Source organism: Lampetra fluviatilis, chromosome 7 (assembly GCF_964198595.1).
Source record: "Lampetra fluviatilis chromosome 7, kcLamFluv1.1, whole genome shotgun sequence".
Classification (NCBI taxonomy): Eukaryota; Metazoa; Chordata; class Hyperoartia; order Petromyzontiformes; family Petromyzontidae; genus Lampetra; species Lampetra fluviatilis.
The window spans coordinates 7,524,797-7,550,603 of NC_136281.1; the positions used below are offsets into that span (position 1 = coordinate 7,524,797).

The 25,807-nt window shown below is 42.8% G+C and overlaps 1 protein-coding gene across 1 annotated transcript; it reads right to left on the minus strand.

Annotated features, from left to right (window-relative positions):
* Nucleotides 1–9,318: 9,318 nt before the first annotated feature.
* LOC144933515 (sorting nexin-6-like) lies at nucleotides 9,319–25,609 on the minus strand. The gene is made up of 13 exons (XM_078858350.1): nucleotides 25,458–25,609; nucleotides 23,567–23,671; nucleotides 20,932–21,042; nucleotides 20,558–20,679; nucleotides 20,063–20,186; nucleotides 19,420–19,515; nucleotides 17,095–17,200; nucleotides 15,400–15,475; nucleotides 15,236–15,275; nucleotides 13,764–13,850; nucleotides 13,482–13,641; nucleotides 12,169–12,254; nucleotides 9,319–10,168 (listed from the first exon to the last, which is right to left on the minus strand). Exons 1-13 carry the CDS (start codon nucleotides 25,500–25,502, stop codon nucleotides 10,115–10,117), a joined length of 1,212 nt encoding a protein of 403 aa, XP_078714476.1. The 5' UTR covers nucleotides 25,503–25,609; the 3' UTR covers nucleotides 9,319–10,114.
* Nucleotides 25,610–25,807: the final 198 nt, after the last annotated feature.

Here is a 25,807-nt window from a genome sequence, read left to right on the forward strand (position 1 = left end):
TGACGTCACCGCGTACACTTTATCCACGTCCACTCTCGCGTTTGAGACCTCCGTGATGACGTCACCGCGTACACCTTAGCCACGTCCACTCTCGCGTTTGAGACCTCCGTGGTGACGTCACCGCGTACACTTTAGCCACATCTACTCTCGCGTTTGAGACGTCCGTGGTGACGTCAGCACGTACCCTTTAGCCACGTTCACTCTCACGTTTGAGACCTCCGTGGTGACGTCAGCACGTACCCTTTAGCCACGCCCCCTCTCATTCTAGATTTGAAACTTTCGTGACTGCAAGGATTCATACTCTTAGGCTTTTTCGGTAAAGTCATGTAGGTAAAAAAAGTTATTAATAGAAGTAGTAATAGAAATAAAATAATAAATCACGATTTTTTTCTTCTATTATTACCTCTATTAATTATATTACATTTTTTTACCTACGTGACTTTACCGAAAAAGCCTAAGAGTATGTCCTCTCTCATGTTTGATCCCTCCGTGGTGACGTCAGCACGTACCCTTTAGCCACGTCCTCTCTCATGTCTAAAACATCTGCGGTGACGTCAGCGCGTACCTTTAGCCACGTCCACTCTCATGTCTGAAACCTCCGTGGTGACGTCAGCAAGTACCCTTTAGCCACGCCCCCTCTCGTGTCTGAAACCTCTGCAGTGACGTCAGCACGTACCCTTTAGCCACGCCCCCTCTCATGTCTGAAACCTCTGCAGTGACGTCACCACGTACCCTTTAGCCACGTCCCCTCTCATGTCTGAAACCTCTGCGGTGACGTCAGCGCGTACCCTTTAGCCACGCCCCCTCTCATGTCTGAAACCTCTGCGGTGACGTCAGCACGTACCCTTTAGCCACGCCCCCTCTCGTGTCTGAAACCTCTGCAGTGACGTCAACACGTACCCTTTAGCCACGCCCCCTCTCAAGTCTGAAACCTCTGCGGTGACGTCAGCGCGTACCCTTTAGCCACGCCCCCTCTGGTGTCCGCAACCTCTGCGGTGACGTCAGCGCGTACCTTTAGCCACGCCCCCTCTCATGTCTGCAACCACTGCGGTGACGTAAGCGCGTACCTTTTAGCCACGCCCCCTCTCATGCCTGAAACCTCTGCGGTGACGTCAGCGCGTAACCGTTTCGCCCGTGCCCTCCCACCAGTTTCGATGACGTCGTCCCGTACGGTTACGGAACCTTTGCGATGACGTCAGCGCGCACCACCTCGTTCCGCCTTTGCGAGCGATGGAAACTACGCGGTGACGTCACCGCGTAAAGTTTAAAGCCGCGCGCGCTGCATCCCCCGAACTTCCACGGTGACGTCGGAGCCACAGGAGGCGGTACAAATTACGCGGTGACGTCACCACGCCGCGAGCTTTAATTATTTATTTATCGATGCTCTCGACGGGAATAAAGAAAATAAAAAATTCACCTGCACGCACGCATACGAAGTGTACGCCTCGGTATGCGAATGAGAAATGCGCGTTGTTAGGTGTGTGTGTGTGAGAGGGGGAGGTGGGAAGACCTGTTTTGAGTTAAAGATAGTTTAATTCCAGGAGTGATTGACAGTCAGGGTCGCCTTGGCCCCGCTTCTACAATCACTGCCACGTGGATCCCTCTGCCACGTGGCCGCGGGCCAGCCCAGCGTAATTTTCATATTTAATTACAAATACGCGCCCAGTCTTTCTATCGTGTATGTATGTGCAACATCTGCACAACAGCAGATACACGTGTACATCGTCAATGTATAATGATGAATTGAGATATGCTGTACTAATTTTTTATTTAAAGCTTTCGTGACTGCAGGGATTCATATTCTTGGTTCTTTCGGTAAAGTCACGTAGAAGGGAAATAAAATAATAAAAATATAAAACAATACAAATTCTCACGACGTTTCGACTGCAACACAAGCAATCATCAGGTGTGAAATCCACAGCAAGAAAATTTTCTTGCTGTGGCTTTCACGAAAAATGTTTTTCTTGCTGTGGATTTCACACCTGATGATGATTGCTTGTGTTGCAGTCGAAACGTGAGAATTTTTGTTGAATTTTTTATTATTTCCCTTCTACGTGACTTTACCGAAAGAACCAAGAATAGATATGCTGTACTGTCATATATGTACAGCGTCTTCATCTTGTAGTTATGTACTGTGCAACATCGTGATATATGCTGTACTTTACAGCACTTGGCCATAATTATCCTGTTATATGTTAGTTATATATGTACTGTACACATATACAGTAGTTACATGTAAATAGTTCATACCTGTCAACTCCGTATCAATGCCCTCCCTACCTTATTACAGACTAGTTGTAAAACCTGATTGATCACCCAGTGCCCCTTATACATCTCAACGTTTATCCTACAAAGTCCCATCACAAAGGAGAAACAAACAAATTGACATGAAATGTTTGTTCATAATCAACGATTTTTGGGTTTAGATCGCGTTATTTATAAATGTGTCGTAACCCTCCACCACCCGACACGGCCAATCAGTAAAAAAAGTGTCACATTGACAAAAGACAAATAGTTCACTGCTTTAGCCCATCGGTGTGTTGAAGCGTGAAACCACAAAATTTACAATTTGAGTACGACGTTTCGCTGGTAATTGCATCCAACATCATCGGGCAATTCGCCAGAATGGTGAGGCTCTGCTGTGTCTCCCGTTCTTATATAGAGCAGCAGCAGGGTGACGTCATCATTAACTCATTAACTCATCAGGTGCAAAGATTTGAGGGGGGGTTATTGTAATTATATACTTGATTAGTAATAAGGCTATTGTTACGATGTGAGTTGTAGATTAGTAATCATTTGGAATGTGTTCTATTGTGATTATGCTACATTAATAATCAGTTAGTGCTTGTTTCCCTTATAAGGAATTGTAATGCATCTTATTTAATAATACGCTTCCAGGCCGCACTAAGCCTGTAGCTGTCTGAGCGATTGAAGTTATTTTTGTTTCTCTCAATCTCAATGGATTCTCTAATTAGTCTTTGCCAGTAGTAACTAGTTTTACACAACACTTCAACGTTGTCAAAATCAATTGAGTGTCCCTGTTGGCAAGCATGTTCTGCCACTGCCGACAGTTGTGTTTGCGATAGTTTAATATTTCTCTGGTGTTCTTTTAGTCTTACACTAACGTTACGCCCTGTCTGTCCAATATAGCATCTGCCACATACACAATTAATCCGATATACACCTTCTGTTGATAATTTAGGTAATTCGTCTTTAGTGCACGTTACTAGTTGTTGAATTTTGTGTACTGTACCAAATCTTACTGTAATGTTTTGCTTTTGCAAAACACGGGCTAATTTGTCAGTTACTCCTGAGATAAATGGTATTTTTATTGTTTTAATAATCTGATCGCTTTCAGCAGTGTTGCTTTGCGATGTGTTTGCCCATATTGAAACGGCAGTACGCTGTATGGCCCTAAAAACTCACATTTCCCCATACAAGAATACGGGTAAACCGTATGGTTTTGACAGCTCTTGAGATTGTTTAGAAACGTATCGTGTAAATACACAGTTTAATTGTGCAGCAAATGTGTTTAGTGGTGAATGACGACGCGGAGGCAGGTCTTTAGGTAAGGGCTTGCGATTTATTAACAATGAAGGTGGTAAGTCAACACCTGGGGTAAGTGTCCTACACTCGGTCCTTCATGTGGAACCCTTGGCTCTATCTACTGCTAGCCTGGGCTGTCTCTTCGGGCTCTCTCACTCGAGTCAGGACGGGGGTTCAGCCAACACTGCCCGACCGAGAAGAGCAGCACCTCCCGTAAGTACAGCCGGCTCCTACAGACTTCTTGAGCTCCTACCTTTGGTTCAGGTGGGGACAACTTAGCGAAAGCACACCGCTTAAGTGTTGCGCCCGAAACGTCGTGATTTTATTTATTTATTTATTTTACCTCCGTGACTTTACCGAAAAAACCAAAGAGTAGGAATCCTTGCAGTCACGAAAACTTCAAATCTAGAATCTCCTACCCCTGGCTGTCTCTTAAGCTCTCTTCAACCGCTCACCATCCCGGGCTCCCACAACGACCCCGCTTTCGTCACGGGGCCCCCCTTAAGTACCCCCGAGGTGACATGACATCATCGCACCTCACAGCGCGTATGAAGTCACGTCTCCATACTACTCCTCTGCAAATGTATCCACGTTGTTGTACACGTACAGAGAACTCAGCTACGGTGGTGGGGGAACAAAATATTGCGGTTCCTATTATCTGCAGAGTAAAACTTCGCGGATAATAGGAAGAGATAGGGCGGCGGAACATGTGAATTTTCATGGACCCTACTACTACTGCGGATAAGAGGAGTTCTGGATATATATTTGTATACACAACATTCCAACACTTGCATCTATAATTAACGTATAATCCATCTTCTGACCAAAGCCCTTTGGAATGCGCACAACCTCGTCAGATCTCGGAAGCTCAGCAGATTGTTGCCGGGATAGTGTTTGGGCGAGCACCATGCATAACGTGTGTTGTAGGCTACTTTTGAGCTACGGCTGATTGGCCGTGCAGTATATACATTTGTAGTGGGTCCAACGGAGTCGCAGACGTTATCTTGGGAGCAACACTATTTATTACACATTAACACGCAACACAACACGATCTACACTCGGGTCTCGAATGCCCATCTAACCACGCTACGGCAGAACTAGACACGGTTCGCTATCCCGGTCCGGACCACAAACAAGGTCCTGGACCACGTGGCTAGAGACTTCTTCTCCCCGACGTGGATCTTCGTAACACCAGCACACGTAGAACTTCGAGCTCCTCATGGGGCCCTCGTTAAATGCCCCCGGGCTGGGGCTGGCTCCGCCCTACGCCCCGCCCACCTTCCAGGTCTCTCGAGCTCCTTCTCGAAGGTTCCCGAGAGCTCCTTTGGACCACGTGACCGCCCCACGGCCCCTGTCCACCGGTGGCCCCCCTCCAATATCATCCGGTCACGTGACAGCAGGTCAACCAGCGTATCATGCCCCAAGGTAACCGTGGCTGGCTGACGCTCCCTCTCGCTCCCTCACTGGGAGCCCGCACCGCACACTGCTCGCGGTGCCTCCGCGCTAACCAGCACTCACCCAAGCCCCGCTAGGGCTGGTACTACATCCCGTAACCCGGGCTGCCCGTAATAACAACACATTACCGGCCGTGGCTTCGCAAGCCCCGGCACTATACAGTGACTAGTACAGTCATTACACATTGTACTGTACTATGTGTGTACCTACGTTTATGCTCCCCGTCTTCACCAACCAGCACCGAGCAGCTGGTGAAGGATGGTAAAAGAACACCCCACGACTCGCGCAATGGGGGAAGGTCTTCATCCAGCAGTGGATTATATGTATGTAATCTCTCTACAGGACTCAGCCTCACACATAATACGCTTTTTATGGTGTCCATAGACACCGAACTGTAATGCCGAGTGACCTCCAGCATGTGGAGGTGTATGTGCTGTAATAGTGAGACAGGCAGGGGTTGTTTTGGGACCACGTTTCTAGAATTTTTTTTTAAACCCTTTGAAATAAAGAGTTGCGGTTACACAACCCTTTGGTGTCCCTTGGTGGAGTCATCCGATTCTCAGAAGGACGGCAGAATACAACGCAGACTATCCCCTCATAGCCTCCAAACTCGTCTATGATTGTGTTTATTAGCCGGCCTATCCCCTCGTTACGATCACGAGAGGAGAAGGGTAGGGAGAGTCGGTTATAAGAGCAACAACTACAATTTCACATGCAGGTGAAGAAATTCCAAACTCAAGCAGTGCAAGCAAAGAAGCACAACAGGAAGTACTTTGACCTGTAGTGCGGTGGTTGAACACAGTATGGGTGAGACAAAACAGCCTTATAGATCGAGTCCTCAACATCGGAATCAAGGAGTGATTCATGGGAACAGTATCCTTTTTGTGCTTAGTTTTGTGTCCTTCCTCCGTACCTCCGATTAGCACGGTTGGCTACGTATGGTGCGAAAAATTTTCAACATACATAGTAGCTATAGAAGAGTGATAAGGAGGTGATTGACCACCGGCAAACAAGTGGCTGGAGTGAATGGGTGAAAGCTGGATCATCAATAAACCTAACTGCTTTACATTTAATTATATCAATACAGTGAAGTAGGAATTGGGTGCTCCAGTTATAGGCTGTGGGGCAACGTTGTGAGCAGCAGAGGGTAGAGTAATTAATTTCATTGTGCGGTACTTATATACTTCTGCATATATTATCCCTGCCTTCACAAATCTGCACTGAACAGCACGGTGAAATATGTTCAAATAACCCACACGACGTACATGACATGTGGAGGCCCTCATGCAGTAGTAGATTGACAAAACGTCCATATATATTAATGTAAAGCACGTTTTTGGAGATAAATATTCTCCTGTGACCTAAAAATAGAATGATTCTTCTACTAAGAATTGTGGCTCGACAGCATGTATTCTTAAATCCACACTTGAAATTACATCTGTATGCCTGTTGACTCGTCAACAGGTGTAATCACTGAAGCCGTACTTCAGGCAACCATTATGGGCCACCCACGTCTGAACAGGTGTGCTCGTGAATACTATTCACGCCATTAAAGTGTATGATTCCTCATAAATGCATCTCCAAAGACCTCAAGATCTAAGAATTATGCATTTTCATTGACATTGATGGATCCATATGAATCGCATACATTTTGTACTTTGTCAAACATCCTAATCTCTGAGGGGGTCAAATATTTTTTGCTGAAAACTATTATTTTCTGCTAAATGTAGTGGGCACTGCATACTTGTGGCTGCATGTTTGGGCTTGATATTAATCTGTTAATTAACATTACACTTCATTAATACAATTAATCAAGCGTCACAAGACTCCCAGTGGTGTTGCAACCATGAAACATTCGTGTTTAACTGCTTACACACTCATAAATGTGTCATGCTTTCCAAGTTAAACATTATTTATGCTAAATACATAGCATACTAGATTGTTTAAAGAGCACTTTGCATCCAGCGGTGTGATTAAAGAAGAATCCAAATAAAAAAAATACATTGACTCCTGTTGTCATATATTAAAACCAATTCGTTTAACATAACAGATAATGAGAATGATTTAACCCCGGTTGGATAAAGCCCTAACCACGTCATGTCTGTTATTGGGGTTGTTGGACCATACTTCACCACGATACTCAATGACGGTTAGATGATGCTCATTGCATGTTGGACCAGTTTGCCACCGATGTAAGCTGTGGACGGGAATTGAACTCAGGTCTTCGGGTTCACTGTGCAGTGCACTTATCCACTGTGCCAGTGCTTTAAGTTGAACATTTTATGTACTTTAATACTTGAATTTATTTTGGGGAAGAATTTCTCCCCATGTGCAGCCAGTGAGTGGTGCTCATCTTTGTTCGTACTGTACTGTAGCATTGATTCTCATGGTAAGATTAAACGTTTCTATGGCAGAGACGAATCTATCCAAAGCACTATCACTCTCAAACCTCTCACCAAGTGGTGCTCAGAAGGCGGCTCTCCACTCTTTACAATGTCAGAGTGGTGCTTTACTATGACTTTTACGAATTTTAAGCGATTGTTTCTAAAATTATTTTATGCAATTCTCCCTTGCATAACATCACAGGACACGTGCACAACTGCAAATGCAAACCATCCTGTGCCAGCAAGTCACCACTGTATTTGACTGGCTATACGTCATGCATTAAACATTGATCTATTTCATACACCATAAAATGTCATATCTCAAATATAATTGATTATAATTACTAATAACGTTCAGCCCTTTTGTCAATCAACTGCTGGATGAAAGCCTACACATGCTGTGTCAGCAATGGAGATTGCTTGATCATACTTTACCATGCTGATGTGGATTGGTGAAGGTGTGGGGATGGGTGGGGATGGGTTGGGGAACAAGACCAGTTCAGATATCACTCGTCACTAACGGTAGCTGTGGCCTGGAATCAAATTTTCAGGTCGCTGAGTTCATAGCACAGTGCACCAACATCTGTGCCACTACTCGCCCAAATATATGTAATATGAAGTTATTTTTTTACCAACTGCTCACGATGACCAGACCAGGCTTTTCGTTTAGCTGCAAAATATTTTAAGCCAAGTTACTTATGTAATATGATTCCAGGATGCACTTAGTCTATGTAAACACAAGAGGCATGTTAGTGCTGGTAAACTATGCAGAACGCATACATTGCAAACAAATCTATGATCCTTCTTATAAACATAGATGCCGTCTGCACTTGTGTTCGCATTTGACCCTTGGTAATGGGATTAATCACAGCTGGGATTGTATTGACAGATTCCTATTGATGTTTCAAGCAGCAACTTAACTGAAGTAAAATACAGTCCTGTACAGTACTTGCTTATTTGGCTATGTATTTTAACTTATTTGTCCTGTAACTTCATGGCCAATTTCACCAGTGCACGTGGCCACTAAAGTTGAAACAATGGACAAGTATCTTAAATCCCTCACCTCTGTCCAGCCAGTGAGTATAAATGGGGACACTACAGTTCATCGATCGGTGGGTCACGCGTAGTGAGGAAGGTTACAGATTGCTACCACCTTTTCAAATCCGTCCAAGAATAGGACATTCGCCGAGGAAATCGACAAAATAGGCTAAATGCCATCTAGATGGGCTCTTTTAGAGTTCCCTCTAGCGGAGGGCTTTCTGCCAGCAGTGGTGTGATCAAGTAATTGCATGGCTGGGCCTTTACCGTCTACCATATAAACAGATAAAGTTATAACATTGTCTTTGAACGATAAACATGTGCTTTTAATCACATTCCTTAATCCAAAACGCATGATTTACATTATTTTAGATGCGATGTTTATGGAAGAGTGCTATTATTGAGAAGTTCATTGCAAAATACTGCATTGTATTGGTGTGGCTGTTTTACACTTAGTAACAGTCATTCAAGTGCAACATACCCTAAGGGGATATTAACTATAGCACTGCATATATCTCTGCACGAATACACTTTATAAATACTAAAACTATTTTCGTCCCACAACATGTTTGCAATGAGCAGCTCTTGTTTTGTAGGTATACTACTTCCCTCAAGAAATAAAGTAAAATTCACTCTCAAAATAAATTGCATTGGAACTGCCAAAAGTAATCTCTGAATGTTATTATACCCGTGGTTGTAATCAGGGCCGCTGCTGGATTCGTGCCGTGAACCTCTGGCCATGTCACCGCCGAAAGACACGGGAGAGCTATGCAGCGTAACCGTGAAAACCTACACAGCAGGGTTTTCTACACTTGCAATATATTGGACCATGACCATTTTTAGCAGAACATTTGTATTGTTCACAACAGTCGCAGCGTGATCACACATCCTGGGTCACCCTGCACTCAGCAAACACAAACTGCAGCTTCATCACAAAATTTAACAGAAAGTAGTTTCCACGGTTTTTATTTGACAAATATCACTCCAGACTTATTTCCAAAATGTTTTTGTTACTTCAAAACTAATGGAGTATAGTACTACATGGTATGTTTTCACGTAAGAAATAGCGCGTAATTATTTATTAATTTAACATATAGTCTCTTGTCTTTATTAATACCTTTTATAGTCAATGTAGAATTAAACCAAATCATGTAAATCTACTGAAAAAAATTCCATACTGTATACGCAAACAAAATTAAATTGATAACATAAATGAAATATTGCAGTTCAAGGATTGATCATTATTAGTAAAAAAAAAATTGAAAGTTAATATTAAATTGGATATGCACAAATCTAAATGTGTACGACTTTAATGCACGGATAGGTTGGCTATACAGTATAACGAATGCAGCTGTATGGCTAAAAAACCGGATGTCCAGGCATTATCTGGGTCCCAAAGAACAGAATGTATGTCTTATCAATAGAGTGCTCCTTGGTGCCTGGCAATGCGGTATGTAATCAAGCATAACTCTCAAGGGCGTTTAAAACATATGAGCAATGTACTGGCCTTTATCGCAATCTTGATCGACAGCTGGGTTGGTGTTACTTCAATGGAGAGCATTTTATATAAATGTATGTTTCCTCTTTTAATTAAACATGTCTTTGGGTGAAGACTTTAATGCCGATGCAGTAAGACGGCACTTTAAAAGTTTATGTTGGAATGCGTTTATTTATCCCAAAGATGACATCTGTCAATTAGCATCTTGTATCTGGCCCAGACAGATTTGTAGGACTTGCAGATTTGCCTAAAATTACAAAATATACATCACAGGTTAATTATTAGAACCTAGAACATACTTACCAACATATACTACTTTACATATACTGATATTTAAAATAAATAACGATAATTACTTTACTTTAATTAAACATACAAAATACATTTACTACAATAAATGAATTGCAACCACAAGTGAGTTATGGGGGTTGTTTGACCACACTTCACCAAAGTGTCTCCTGCAGGCTGAAAGTGATGAGGGGGAGAAGTCGAAGCATCGGAGTCCAAAGCAAGTGGACAGTATTTTGCTGCACTGCCCTCTACAGCCCATCATGTCGCCCCGCAGCCCTATGACCACCAGTGGTGATGGTCACCCAAATCAGTGCTATGCAGGCTTACATCTGCTTAGCTTTCAAGATCTAACGATAGAGGCATTTCGGGTGATTTGGTCATAGGCTATACTGTATTTACTTAACCACCAATTAATCAATTTTAGAACTTGATAATGCTACTGTGAAATTGTGATTATAGGTTTGTCACCTGTGCATCATATATACATTCATGACAAAAGATATTGGTATATGTAAAGCATGCACTACACTCCATATTGTGACGAATTGGCAGCCAAGCGAAGGAACGTCGAACCGATGACATGCACCGAGGAGATGGAGTAATTAAGCACATTCATTTGCAGATGTTATTTGGATTATTACACCGCATGGTCGTGAGAGATGGTGGTGGCTTTGGAAGGCCTTCATCTGACAGTGGATTAACCAAGGCTGATGATGTTGATGTTGTTACTATATGCCTGACTGTCAAAAGTACAAAAAAAATAACTCAGAACATTTCTACTCAGCATGACTACACAGACGAAAACTAAATAAATGTATCTTCTTGGTTCTTTCGGTAAAGTCACGTAGAATGGAAATAAAATAAAAATAAAATTAAAACATAATAAAATAAAATAATAAATGTAACTAAATGTATGGTTTCAGGTAAACCTATGACTTTTTAATTGCATGGTTTTAACATTTTAATGGAGGATAATTTTAAGTAAAGGTTACCTTGGTTTTTAGAAAGGTACCTTTATATATTACTGCCGACGGTCTCCTCCCACGACTACCGATTGCAGCTCTTGCTCACTATCCCCTCCACAACCCCCCCCCCCCCTACAACCCCCACCACTACACAAACAAGTCCAAGCATTAGTCCAGAGGAAGGTTGCAGGGCCTAAAACGAAAGAGGCAGGGCCCTAAAGAAGAGGAGGCAGTTCCGAAAAGGAGCAGGGCTCAAAGAGGAAGAGACAGTGGCCTCATCAGGAAGGGATGGGGGCCTAGAGAGTACGTCGGAGGGGCTTAAATAGGGAAAAGACAGGGCCTGAAGATGAAGGCCCGGATTCAAAAGAAGAAGGGCCAGGGCCTAGAGAAGTTGAATGTCCCTGTTGATTTAAGGTAAAAGCGTGAAAAAAAAATACGTGCAGCAGTTGGCATACCAATAGAGCCGCAGGTGTGGCTACGGGCCAACGAGTAAAGTGATTGAAAAATGCTTTCCAAAACCAACCAAACTCTACTTGCAACTCACCAAATACAGCATCACTACATACTGGGGATTTGCAAAGTATAATAACAAAAATATATAAATTCTGACAGCCTTTGAATGTTGAAAGTGAAAATGGATGCAAAAATGATACTCCTGCAGCAATGGTTATTACTGTGGGTGTATTTACTATAAAGATGCATTGTCTGCTTTATGTAAACATAGATACCATGACGTCATTCGAAACGCGTATGCCATTGTGGTCCAAATATGCCAAATTCGAAAGATTTCCTGCAAACCACTCAATTGGGATTACGTACAGCAGTCACTGCCCCCAACTGGAAGACTACTGCCCACTCGCAGAATAACATTTTCCTGCACTGCCAACTAATAGTGATGTAAGTCGCTTACCACGTGTAAAGCACTCTTGAGACTACCTGCCATAAAGGGCACTCTATCAAACTTAGATGATTATTAAAGGTGGCAGCTCACCTTGCAATGTTTGAGCTGAAGCTCTGTGAGCTCCACCAGCCCCTTGCGGAATGCCATCACTCGCCTGCACCTGAAATCCTTCAGCTCTGTGTCGACAAATACCATGATACAAATAGTCCGATGCTCCAAGAGGCTATTTTATATGAACCTTATGGCGGTACCCTGGGGAACCATAGTACCCGGCTCTCGCATAATGTCCGTGATGCAGTCATTTTTAGTCTGTTGATGGTCGACGATGCGGCAATCGAGTCATCTCGACAAGCTGTGCACGATGCACTATTCAAAGTTGAAATTTTCGATAATGGATTTTTTATGCTGTTTGGCGTTTCGACATCGCGGAGTAGCACTGATTTCGGATTGATTGGTACCCCAGTCACAGAGTTAAGTACACCCCTGGAAAAAAGTGTCCCAGAAATAAAAGATTTAATTTTCTCGGCCATTTTGTATTATTTGGTACCCCGGGGTACTGCCATAAGGATCATATACTAAATTACATTCTGCATGGGAAAGCACGTTTTCAATGTGTACAATATTAAAAACAAATAGGGTAAAAACGAGATTAACATAACACTTTGTATATTGTAGGCACATTGTATCTTTGATAGCATCCATACAACCACTATGATCCAATGCTAGTTATGGAGGTGATTTAACCATACTTCACCACACTAGTAATTGTGGGCTGGTAATAGGAGGGGGCCAGGACAGATTTAATTATCGTTTGCCACTCATGTTAGTTGTAGCTGTGAAACTGAATCCTGAATCAGGTCACTAGGTTCATACTTCATTGCGTTAACCACTATCGCCCATATTTAATTAAGAAACACATATTTAAGCAGGAAAACCTCAAAGATTGTGAAGATTATTTTTGAAGACAGTACTGAATTTAGATGTTTGGCTAGTTTCATTAATGCATGTTTGGTAAGTTGGAGAAAACTAGAATACCTGGAGACAACCCATGCATATGAGGCGGTAACATTCAAAGATCCACACATGGATTCTCAAATCCATTGCTGTACTTATGGTCGCCTAAACCACCGAGTGTTGCAAGGAACTGGCCCATGTATGTATCGACCAGGCTAAACCTTGTTTAATTTCTAAGCATCCAAAAATCTGACAAAATAGAGCATATGCAGCGTGATTTCATCATAGGTCAGTGGTATAACTCACCCTGCTACTATGAACCCCATAGGAAACTACTCTAGCAAAGTTATGCTGACTTTCCTGAAGCCACCTTCTCGTTCGTAGCAGACCTCAACATTGCCATTTAGCTCCTGAACAACCAGATTGCCATACACACGAACATAGCTCACCCTGCTTTCCAGTAGAGGACAGCTTTTCAAAGCGCTGGAGGGAGGTCTGTTGCTGGCTTTCGGTTGCAGAAACGTCCTTGTTGCGGGTGCGTGCGCGGTCCAGCGCTTTGTTGGCGTTCTCGTAATCTACGAGAGCCCTGGTCCGCCGGTACAGCAAGTCCTGTGGGCAGCCAGTGATGTAAATGTATGGGCAATGACCACACTCAGGCTGGTGGTAGGATAATTATGGAGCATAAGTAAGTGTGCCTTCAGTGGTTATGTGTGTAAGTGATGACTGGTCACCTTGGCAGCTTGCGAGTCCTTCATGTAATATCGAAACAGGTCTGAGAGCTTCAGATCTTGATCAGAAGCCACCCGTCCCTCTAGTTTCTGTAAGACAGTAAACACATTTCCTGTGCGTAGTAGTTAATGGACTTATAACCATTCACTCCCAGCAAAGATTAAATGAATTGTGATGATTCATGGTTGTGATTGGACGCAAGAATAGGTTATATTTCTATATATTCATTACCTTCGTTTGCATTGTTTCGTATTATTTTTGTGTCTTATATAGGGGTTTGTTCACTCAACCCAAATGTAACACTCTTGTATAATTTTCAAACAATGTTCATACAATGTTACTAATCGATTCCACAACAAAAAAATGTGCATGCATTGTGAGCATACAAATAATATCAATCGATGAAATGATATACGCATTGTAGTATATGTAGCAAATCTGCTGTGATGTCATAGTACTGCGTTGGTTGTGCAGCAAATCGGCTGTGATATCACACTACTGCGTACGTTTTCACGGCCGTGGTGTATTGTTCTCAGGTGAGTTTTTTGGGTCGTTCTGCGTGTTGTTTGGCGTGATCTCACTCCATGTGCCAACACTAACCCGAAAAACACCAGAGAAAGAGTTACAGCTGTCATGGTGTGCCTTAGAGGCAAGGCCATAGGAACAAAACAAAAAATTGCACTTCACTGTGATTTTATCTTTTCCAAAAAAAAGAAAGTGATTTTTTTTAATACTATGGCATATTTTTTTAAAAATGTGTTTCATATAAAGAGAATTAATGTAAACAATAGCATTACGATACACTATGCACTGTAATTTTATTTGCAAAACATAAAAAAAAATACGGCACCTTTAAAAAGCTTCAGTGTGCACTAGTTGAGCATCGTGAGGATTCAAAGCGGCTGTGTAAAATTGTCCACGCCGTGCATTCAAGCGCACTGTGATGTACATCCCTTTGCAGTTGCTATTACTTTTAACAGAAAAGCGTTGTGCGTAGGAGATACATTAAAATGGCTTGTTCGCATGTTATGGATATGATATGGCACAACCTAACAAGTTAGCAAGGCTTACTGACCACAAGCAATGGAATGCTAATGGCCGATGTGCGACAAACCATAATAGACTGTGAGTTAGGGTGCTTAGTCTCATGAATGTATCTACAGATTTAATGCTATAATGGGAAATAAAAGATACACACGGTACGAAAAATAGGGGTGGAGCAATGGCGCAGTGATTCACGTACTGTACTCTGAACCTGGCAACCTGAGTTAAACATTCCAGGCCATGGTTAACACCAGTGGTGAGTTAGATCTGAACTGGTCCTAGGCACCCGTTCACCAACCTGCATTGACCTGTGTGGTGAAGTCTGGCCAAACAAAAGGCCCTGAATCAGTAGTCTATTGACATAGGCTTGCGTATTATTAAATACAAAACTCCTATAAATATAATTTGCCATGCTAATGAAGAGTCTTACCCTTGTTTTTTCCAGCACATCAGCAATACAAAGGTATAACCTGAAAGACACACAGTGCTTTCTTTTCACGATGAACAAAACAGTTGCATTGCTTACTTGTTACTCGTTAATTGTCATCTCTGTGTTTGTAAAGCAATCAAATCCATTCAGGAAAATTTGTTTACTTGCTAAAGTTCCTGGAGTCCTGTGTGGCCAGGCTGGTGAAGCTGGCTGAGATGTGGAGGTAGTCCTCTGCGATGTCTACACACAGACGTACCAGAACCAATACATCACGTCAATTCATAAAGTCCTTTTTTTCTCTTGCAAAATGTATCCCAATTCTGCTTTAAGCATCGCATCACAAGACGTACTAGCCAGTCGGATCTCCTGCAGAGCAGTGTAATCATTCATGTTAGAGAACCGCCAATGAAAGAGGATATCATGGAGTTGAAAGCCTCTTCAAGTGACCTCTGGTCCACACAAGAGAAGGCAGCCCCTTCCTACCCACTCTGCAATGTGAGAGGAATGTTTTTGCCACATGACTGTCAAACCTATATTTCATTCTCAGAGCAGGAATATTTCTACATTAAGTGCAGAACCAATTTTAACATCCTTTGTTGTCTCAATGATTGCTGGGAGGTGCTTTCAATATTGGAACAGTGTTTCAACGATTTTTTTTATACTTAAATAGTTGCTTTATACATTCGTGGATAGTGTGTGGAGCTTTAGAGTACCAAGGGTAATGTGCCTCAACAACAGCAAGGCCTGCAGTGCCACCTACTAGGGAAGATGTTAAACGATTGTAACACTGAAATCCTCAAAGTATACGTGAAGAAAATATCATAGCTGCAAGATTCTAAGTTAAGATACTATAACTGGAGTACTGTACTATTCTTTCATTTTTTTTAACTTTTCCCATTGGTTATTCTCAAAGTACTACAGTTTCAAATGAATATAATCTCACACTTTCTGCTGTAATAAAGTTGTAAATTATGAGGAAAAAAACATAATAACTTCATACTGTAATCAGTACAGGCCATAAAACCTTAAATTTAAATAAACACGAAGAAACATGTACAAAAAGCCCCCAGCCGTGTGCAGTATGTAAAACCCATCACTTGTTCCTGAGCCACAATGCAGTTGTTCAGGTTCTGTGATGTGGCAGACTTGTTGAGTGTAGTGGTTATAAAACTGCGCTAAGAATCCGGCCACTTACTCACGGCCAACGTCAGCGACAAATATCAGAACTGGTCCGAGGTCCCTGGTGCGGTGTATATAAACATTGGCACTGGGTGTGGTGCTTGCCACAGCACCCCACCTAGCACCGTCCTGGCCTTAATGAGTGCTTGCTCACAGCACTTGCCCCAAAGTCTGTGTAGACTGAACTGGATATATGTCTTTGTCATTCCTGTAAAGCCAGCTATGCTCCAATGATAATTTATACAAAATAAAATACATAAATACACAATGAAACCGGAATGACTAGAGTAAAATCAATCAAGGGTGAATTTAAAGAATACAATGTTCTCATACTCTTAGTTATTTCGGTAAAGTCACGTAGGTAAAAAATGAAATTAATAAAAATAAAACAATAAAAATCACGACGTTTCGGAGGCAACACAAGTCTCCGTCATCAGGTGGGACCGTCACAGCCAGATTTGCTGCATCAAGTGCATCAAGGTGCAGCAAATCTGGCCGTGACGGTCCCACCTGATGACGGAGACTTGTGTTGCCTCCGAAACGTCGTGATTTTTATTGTTTTATTTTTATTAATTTAATTTTTTACCTACGTGACTTTACCGAAATAACTAAGAGTATGAATCCTTGCAGTCACGAAAGCTTCAAATCTAGAACAATGTTCTCAGTTGTTGTCCACATACTCTTGTGTGCTTTTGTCATTTTGTCAGCCTTGGTGGTGGCATCTTTGATTCGCGAATGATAATCCACCAAGAAGACTTTCTCATGCTCCATGAACTCGTCGATATCCTGTAAAATAAAGCGGCAGCAAACATGAATATAAGTATTTGTTGAGTTTTTTTCTGCCACATGTCATACTATACAGTCTTAGAGAATAATAGTTTTGCTAACTGCCATGTGACGTCACTGCACGCCGATGCGTGATTACTTCACCGGCATCCCACAGCGGTGAACCGGGTTCGTTACACATCCACCCCTCTCCACGACCATGCATCCCGTGTAAATGCATGGGCAGTTCTATTTTTGTTGTTGTTGTAGTGCGACTCAACACGAGTCCAGTACAAGGAGGGAACAGAAACTCTGTGAGCAAAAACCTGTGCAAGGGCTTATTAAGGAGGTGGGACATTCTGGCTCTTTATCCCACCCAAATGGGGACCGCGATTGGGAACATGAAAGTTTATATGGGGAGGAAAAGATGAGGGGAAAGATAACTAATATAATGGGGGGGGGGGGGGGTAGAGAGGGGGCTGGGGAAGCGAGGGAGTGCTAGTGGTAGAGCAGTTGGAGCACCATTTTGTTCGATGCACGTGCTTACGGGGAGTTCGTTATTTACGCGGAGTTCCTTATTCACGTGGAGTGTTATTTGCAATTGATCGCCCTGATGAGTCAACAAGCCCCCCCCCCATGCCATAATTAGTGAATATTACCAAAGCCACTCAAAGGTCAAGATCAAAAGGTCATCACAGCCAACATCACTGGTGCCACCGCACTTTGTTATTGCTTTCTTCCTCCTGATACGTCACTAAAAGTGCGGGTCAAAGTGCGTGTGGCATTCAAACTACAAGTCATGTGCTTGGTGTGTAGTAGGATGTGATAGGCGGTGTTTTCATTCCATATATACCGGAAATACATTTACTGTACTGCATTTTTGCTCGTTAGTTATAACAATACATGCACTGCATGCAAGCTATGCACAATTTTATTGAACAAAAATCATATTGAATAACTTTCAGCTCTTTGTTAATCCACTGCTTGGTGAAATTCTCCACATTCCGTGTCGGTCAGGGGGGTTGGTTTGACTATACTTCACCATGCTGGTCTGTGCGGTTGCTAAAGGGGAGGCCCAGGACCATTTCAGATAACGCTTGCCACTGATGCCAATCATGGTCAGAAATCAAACTCGGCTCACCAGGGCCATACACAGCACAGTAGAATTACTAATGCGCCACCATTCCCCCAACAACAATATACATGCATAGTTTTTGAACATTGCATTTCTAATACAGACGGTTCAATCTATTTCTGCACAGTGCTGTTTTTAAAATAGTTGCACTATGCTAATGGTGGGTGGGTGCGGTTGCTGAGAGACAAGGGTATATATGGGTTTCTTTTGCACTAGTGTTAATTTATTTTAGTCATGGTTTTAATCTACTTGATAACCCATGGAATGTTCGTTAAGTCTTGGTCTGTGGAATGTATTTAATCAGTCTCTTAGGCTAGTTGATTCAAGAAGCCTTAAATGTAGTCCACTCTTACTGCCATTCCACCCTCCAACCGACCCTCTATATTATTAGGTCAGCCAATCGCTTCACTCAGTAAATATTTTTGAATGTGCACATAGTCAAGTACCATTTCTAGTCTCCCTCAGCGCACTACAATTTCTAATAACGTCACTAAATTATACTGGTAGGAACCTCCTGGTTACACCAGCCCACAGGGGATTATTGTGTCCGTCCGTCGTGCAGGGATGGGCTGGGTGGGGAGGGAGGGGCCTTGGTGGGGAGGGAGGGGCTGGGTGGGGAGGGGCTGGGTGGGGAGGGTGGGGAGGGGCTGGGTGGGGAGGGTGGGGCTGGGGGGGGGGTGGGAGGGGTGGGGCTGGGTGGGGCTGGGTGGGGATGGGCTGGTCACCCCGTGGTGCCCTTATAAAACTCAACGTTTAACCTACTCATGCCGGCTTGTGCCCGCCCTCACAGTCGGGCATATTTGCGGAATACACCACGCCGCCGTTGATCCTGGCCATTGACTGAGCAACCCGACGTTCCTACCAGCTCCCTCCGCAGGAATGTGTTCTTAGACTGCACGTATTTATTTAGACTCCTTAAGTTAATCTCATCATAGTCAGTCGCGCTTTTGTCTTTGATTGGGAGTCGTCATAGTCTTCTTTATGCTTGATGATTGTTATACCACTTGTAGTCATCGTTGACGAAGGACTAAAATAGGCAAAAAAACACATTTTTGGCGACGAATATTTCTAGTAACTAATTTCGATAACAGGATGCGTGACACACCTCAACTCCGGAGACGACCAGCTCGTCTGCAGACTTCACCACGTTCCGGAAGAATCCTCCCAGCATCTCCTTCTTATTCTTGCCCCGCACGTTCAACTGTCATAAAAGAAGAACAACACAACTGTTCTGTGGAAGCAGATCTGATTTGAAGATTATCCTACCGAGCGCTCAACATAAGTAATGTGCATGCATTAACTTTAACCATCAAAGCGCCTACGTTTGTCAAATAAGCGATGGGCAGTGCTCGACTCTGTGAGTAATTCTGAGCCAGTGGTTCAAATTCATCTTCCCATGGCGGGGAGCAGTCTTTGTTTAGAATAATATTTAAAATAATAATTTACAGCTCTTTGTCGAAACACTGGTAGATGAAGGCCTCCCGAAGTCATTACAATTTCTTGATGTCCTGCGCCATAACAATCCACCAAACGCCTGCAACATGAGCTGATTCCATTGACCCAACATGTATCATGAAAACTAAAAAGATTAAGTTGAACCGTTTGTTAGAACCCAAGCAATACTTTATGACAGATTCACCCTTAACTGCTACTCACATCAATACTGACATTTTCTATAACTAAAAGCCAATAAGACGGTGAGATGGATAGACGAGATGGACAGATAAAGCTGCAGACTGGAGTCACACCTCATGCGTGTACTCGAGGAAGACCTGTAGGTTGGAGTCCTGGCTGAGTACAGGGTGTGTAGCCAGCCGGACCAAGAAGCCCTCATGCATGGCCACAGTCTTCTTAAACACCACCAGATACTCACTACAAGCCAAAAGCACAACACTAAGTGATACCTGCAAAATCATGCAGATTTTTACATAAACTTGTATGATTAATTTCAAATATTACACCATCAGCCATGGCCAATCCAGTGGTAAAGGAATGACAGCTTACATTTTTTACATCATGTTATATGTAAATTTACTTATCAGCTTAAATATTGATATTTTTCAGCAGAATTATATGACATGTTTAATAATGCCAACATGGAATAAGAGTTAATTCTGTTGATGAGCATAAAAAAATGTTTCCCAAACGTGAAATATGCATTACCATCAAGTAATATTTTGTAACACTTTTCACCAAATGATTCCTGAAAACTGACGATGACATCTGCAGGACACAGAACTCACGCTTCCACTTCTTGTTTCATTCTGGAAAATTCTTCCTTTGTCATCGTTCCCTCGGACTGACCCAGCCTATGCAGCTTATCGCGCGAGGCTGAGAAATCGGGTCGCAGTGGCGCTGGGGGGATCTTCACAGAGGACACGCAACGTAGAGCAAGGGAACATGCAAAGCTCAGGGCCACACATACCACAGGACATACACACTTTAACAATTATTATTTAAACGATAACCACAACAAGCTATGAAGCTTGCACTCAAATTGCATATGGTACATATTGCGCATATATCATCTAGGTTAACATTATCAAGTGCGGTTGGTTTGCAAAAAAAGAAATCAGTCATTCAAAGTCAAGTGAGCATTTTCATATCCGGCACTTACAATGAAGCCCGCGTAGGTTCCGTTCTCCACGTATGAGTCATGCAGCCACACAAAGTCTTCGTACTGGCGCGATACACACACCTTGCTGTTCTTGAAGGCTGGCAAAATTGTCTGCGGCACAGGAATAACATGAATGTAGAGGTGCAGCGCTGCAATTGTCTGCTTACGCCACTACTGGCAGAAAAGCCTGTACTCTAAGGCAACCCACATAGAGGGTATTTGGCCTACGCTATCACACCGACCAGACCTCTTGGAATAGGTGGGAATGTCCACATTTCACAACACCATCACACGTGACCTGACACTTGACTAATTGTGGTGTACCCACATTTCTTGCTTGGTGGTCAGAGGTGGGGAGATTGGGAGATCGAACCGGTGCCCTCCGGATTTCAAAGTTAAGTGTGCTAACCATGGCAGTACAGGAATATATTACTTTAATTTACTGAAAATGTGTTTAAATATTTACAGACCGCTTATTAGTAATCAAAATGGAAGTGTGCAAAGCCATTTCACAAACTTTTAAGCCTTTTTAATATACATGAAGTATGTGAGGCATTTAAAGACCAAGGCAGCAGTCAAAATTCAAGTTAGCAAAGCATCCACCATGCTAACAATGTTCCGTTTGCTTAAAAGGCATGGAAAACTACTGTATTCTTGTTTAGAGCAATTTATAACATAAATAACATGCAATGAATGAGCAGCAGGCTGCATGCGATGCATGTAATTGAAGATTTCCCAGGCAGGTGAGCTTCAATTGCTTAAAACATTCGATTTAGGGCCAACGGAGGCCTTGTATGTTTTGCATGCATGGTAAACAATGAGAAAGGAACACGATGCGATGGTCATACTTAAATAAATCAAAACTATGTTTAAGCTAATCAAAAGATACAAAACCACTCTTGCAAGACAACTCGAGCCAAGATGATATCAGCTGCCAAGAAATTAGACAAATAAACCTGCCATGTTTGTTTGTGCATTTGCAGTTGTGTGTAACATAGAGCCACAGAGCAGATACATCTAAATCAGAACCAGGTGTATAATCATGCAATTTAAATACAATATATAGATCTCTGCAGAATATGGGCCTAGATTTACCTTTGAAAAATGTGCCTATGTACCCACATACATGCTGGGTGCATCTGCCAACCGGAGGTAGATTATGGGAACAGTTCCTCTCTAAGATTTTAATAATACGATTTTATAAGCCATCACTCGATAAAAATAACTCTCACATTTTCGCCTTTATTGTACAATGCTATGCAATTTTAATTGGCAAGGTCATACATTTTTATTGTCAAATTGTGAAAACATTGTTAAATAATTTTGAACCCAGAAGCTACTCTAATAACCCCATAGCAGAACAGAAAACAAGCGTAATATTTGATATCTGCTCAATACGGCACAGTATTGATGGCACAATAGAAGGAACATGTTGGTAGTCATAGGGTCACCAGAACCATTTAGTTGCTAACATTGTATTTCAGAGCAAGACAACATTTGTAAATGTATTGTTGGGGGTTTGGGTAAAAGTGGCCCACGGACACACGAGGTGTACCACTTCAAAACGATGGTCTTGCGATGCAACAATCCATCTAGCTCCTGCACACGAGTTGATTTCATCGCTTCATCTCTGCAGTGGACGTCCTCTCAGGGATGTTCTCTCCTTTGGCTACCACTCTGTGTTTAGCCATAACCAACCAACCACCAGCCAACATCCCTTCTAGCACTATGCCTTGATATTGCCAATTGTGATGTGATGATTGTTATCAGTAGTTTGAAACCTGTGTTTGGCAAGTGGATTTGACACGTTGCAGTTCTGCATGGGTTATCTTGGTGTGAAATGTGGTTTTGACACATGGGTGGTTTGAAATATTGGTTTCACACGGGGGTCGACAACATTTCAAAGAACAAGGGCCATTTTTGTTTTTGTGTTTGACCAAAACAGTTTAAGAGCTGCATCACACGCAGAGCTACTTGTACACATACAGAAAAACAGCAGGTAGACAGAAGACGGCAAACGAAATCTGACTTAAATAAACTAAATAGGTGATGGAATAAACTGCGACTATTATTTTTTTTTCGCCTTAGTTTACTCTAACAAGAAAGTTTGACTACATTTTGTTGTCACCAAGATATTCCATATCTGCCATATTTTATCAATTAACTTTACATTAAATTATGTTTAACATTTATTTTTTTAAACGGCTGACCACAGGGGGGCATGCAAAGATCCAACAAAGGGGAAGCCAAAGAGCTGCACGCGACTCTTTAGCCGCAGGTTACCGACTCTTGGTTTAACACATTGGTTTGACATTTTGATTTAACATATTCGTTTGACAAATGGGTTTGACACATGGCGTTGACACCCGGATATGACACATGGTTTTAACGTGGCCCCCGTGTTTCGATTACACCTTGGTTTGACACATTCCTACATTAGTGGGGCTGCCATGCATGCGGATTTGACAGATGGGTTTTGACACATCGGACCTAACCACAGTTTGTTACACGTGGGTCTGATGTGTCCCCTCCCTTTACCTTAGTTTGACATATTGGTTTTATACATTCGTGTGACACATGGGGTTTGACACGTGGGTACTTTAGCACGTGGCCTCCCGTGCGCAGGTGACGTTACCTTGGTGCACACCGTGAAGAGGACCCGGTCTCGCTCGCTCACGGCGTCCGTGATCGACACACGCAGCGCGGGCTCCCCCTGCAGGTCGATGCTCACAGAGCGGCCCTGACAGCACAATCAGCAACACTCGATGCATTTCCCGTTGAGCGGGATACGGGAGGGCCAATTGCTTGTAGCGAGCGCCTAGTGGCCGTCGTCGTTGTCAGCCTGTAGCTTCCCACTGCTGGGCAAAAGCCTCCTCCCCCCCCATTTCCTTCAATTCCTTCCTTTCCATAGTGAGTGTCTGGGTCTCCATGTGAGAGTATGGGTCACAATGTGGGTCTGTTGTTGTTCTTGTCAGTCTGTAACTTCGCGCTCTCGGGCAAATTGATTAATTTCCCCCAGTGTATGCCATCCCTGTCCTTCGTGTCTTCTGTCAAGCACCGTAGTGGTCTCCGAATTATTGGATTTCGTCTCACCAAACGGCTGCAATGTCTACCACTGCTTCTTTTGCCTGCCCTCGGTATCCATGCCGTGCTTACCTCCGTCTCTCTAATCTCTCGTCAATTGTTCTCATGCCGTGACCGACCGAATTTTGACATTCATTGTTTTACCTTTCTGGTCAGAAACATGTGCGGACGTTTTTGTATGCCCCAATACTGATGTAGTGTACATAACCATCACACTGGGCAGGAACGAACTCACTCGAGGCACATTACACGTGCACACAAGCACGTGGGCTCGCTCCTGACACACGTGGTTACACACACAGACTCGTCCCGTGATGTGACAAAGTCCGTTCACGAGTTTCTTTATAAAATGCATTGGACAAAACGGCTCAAAACCCTGACCTAAGCTACCCTGTAAACTGTTGCACACATTTACCATATTCTACGGTTTCTAAGATGCACATTTCCCTCCTGTTATTAATAGAAAAAAGTTTGGGATGCGACTTATAATCCGATAGGTGTGGGTTTGTGTGAGACCAGCTTTGAATCATTTATATTGACGTCGGACACAAGTTTGGGGATGCGTCTTACTTTCCAGAGGGGTCTTATAATCCGGATGATGCGATAACACAATGACCACAGGTATGAAGCCGTTACTCTTATACATACTGGGCAACTTGCTGAACCTCACTGATTCGTATTAGTGCAAGGAGTTAATCAATCACCTGTCACCCTTTAAGCGAGCCTAACGGAATTGACACTCAGTTATGTTTCTAGAACTCTGTTAGGACATTACGCATTCGGGAAGTGGAAAAGCACAGCAGTGTTTGTCAGAAACAATTAGTTAAGGGTGTACACAACTGCATGCAGTATAACCAAATAATATATATATAGCAATAGCCATTTGAAGTCCAATTATATGCGTGTCCCCTACAATAAAATTACATCATCCCAAAGTAATGGTAAATAACAGTATGACTATATTTAAATCTGTCTTTTTTGTCTTATGTTAACAAATAATCTATACATGTAGACAACAGAAGTATTTTTCTTGCGCTCACAGGATATTGAGAGGGAGTGCTCCTGCCAATAACATCTGGTAGACCAGCAATATTTATTGAGTAAACATTACTACTGGTAAGACCCTAAGAGTCGAGACCTGTCCAGTGTTTGCTTCTTAAAATACACGTGTCGTTTCACATGAATATAGGAAGGTCAATAGGCCAAAACACTTAACAATACTGTAAGTTATTTTAAATAACACAGGTTGGTGGATTTGTTTAGCTATTTAATGGAAATACTGCTATGTAAAACTGCAATTGACGAAAAAGTATTGTCAATTGTACATAAATCCAGCTTAACATGGTCACCAACACTGCCCTCGGCATACGGTATCCCTTTAAAAGTCAACATTCTATTAAAATGTAACCAAAAGTCCAACAACGTTCGCATTATTGTGTTACCTTTTCGTCGTCTTCTTCTTTCAAAAGATTGATTTCCTCATCCATCTCGGAATAAATGCGTTCTCTTAAGGATCGTTAACGGTGTGTGGCTCAACAAAGGCCAGCCACAAGTTGAACCCGTGATGGACCCAAAGTGTGAAAATGTTGCTGAAACTGGCAAGATGCACACTGAGTGGCGAGTTGACACCGGGTGCAGCCTCCAGTCATCTGAGCTGACGCACTTCCGAGTATTATTCTGCTTCTACACAGACGGGATGGGACTTGCTTATGCACACAGAACAGCACAATGCTTCATAGCAAGGGCACTCAATGGTTTAGGTTCTTTATACATTGTAAATTCGAACAGAGAT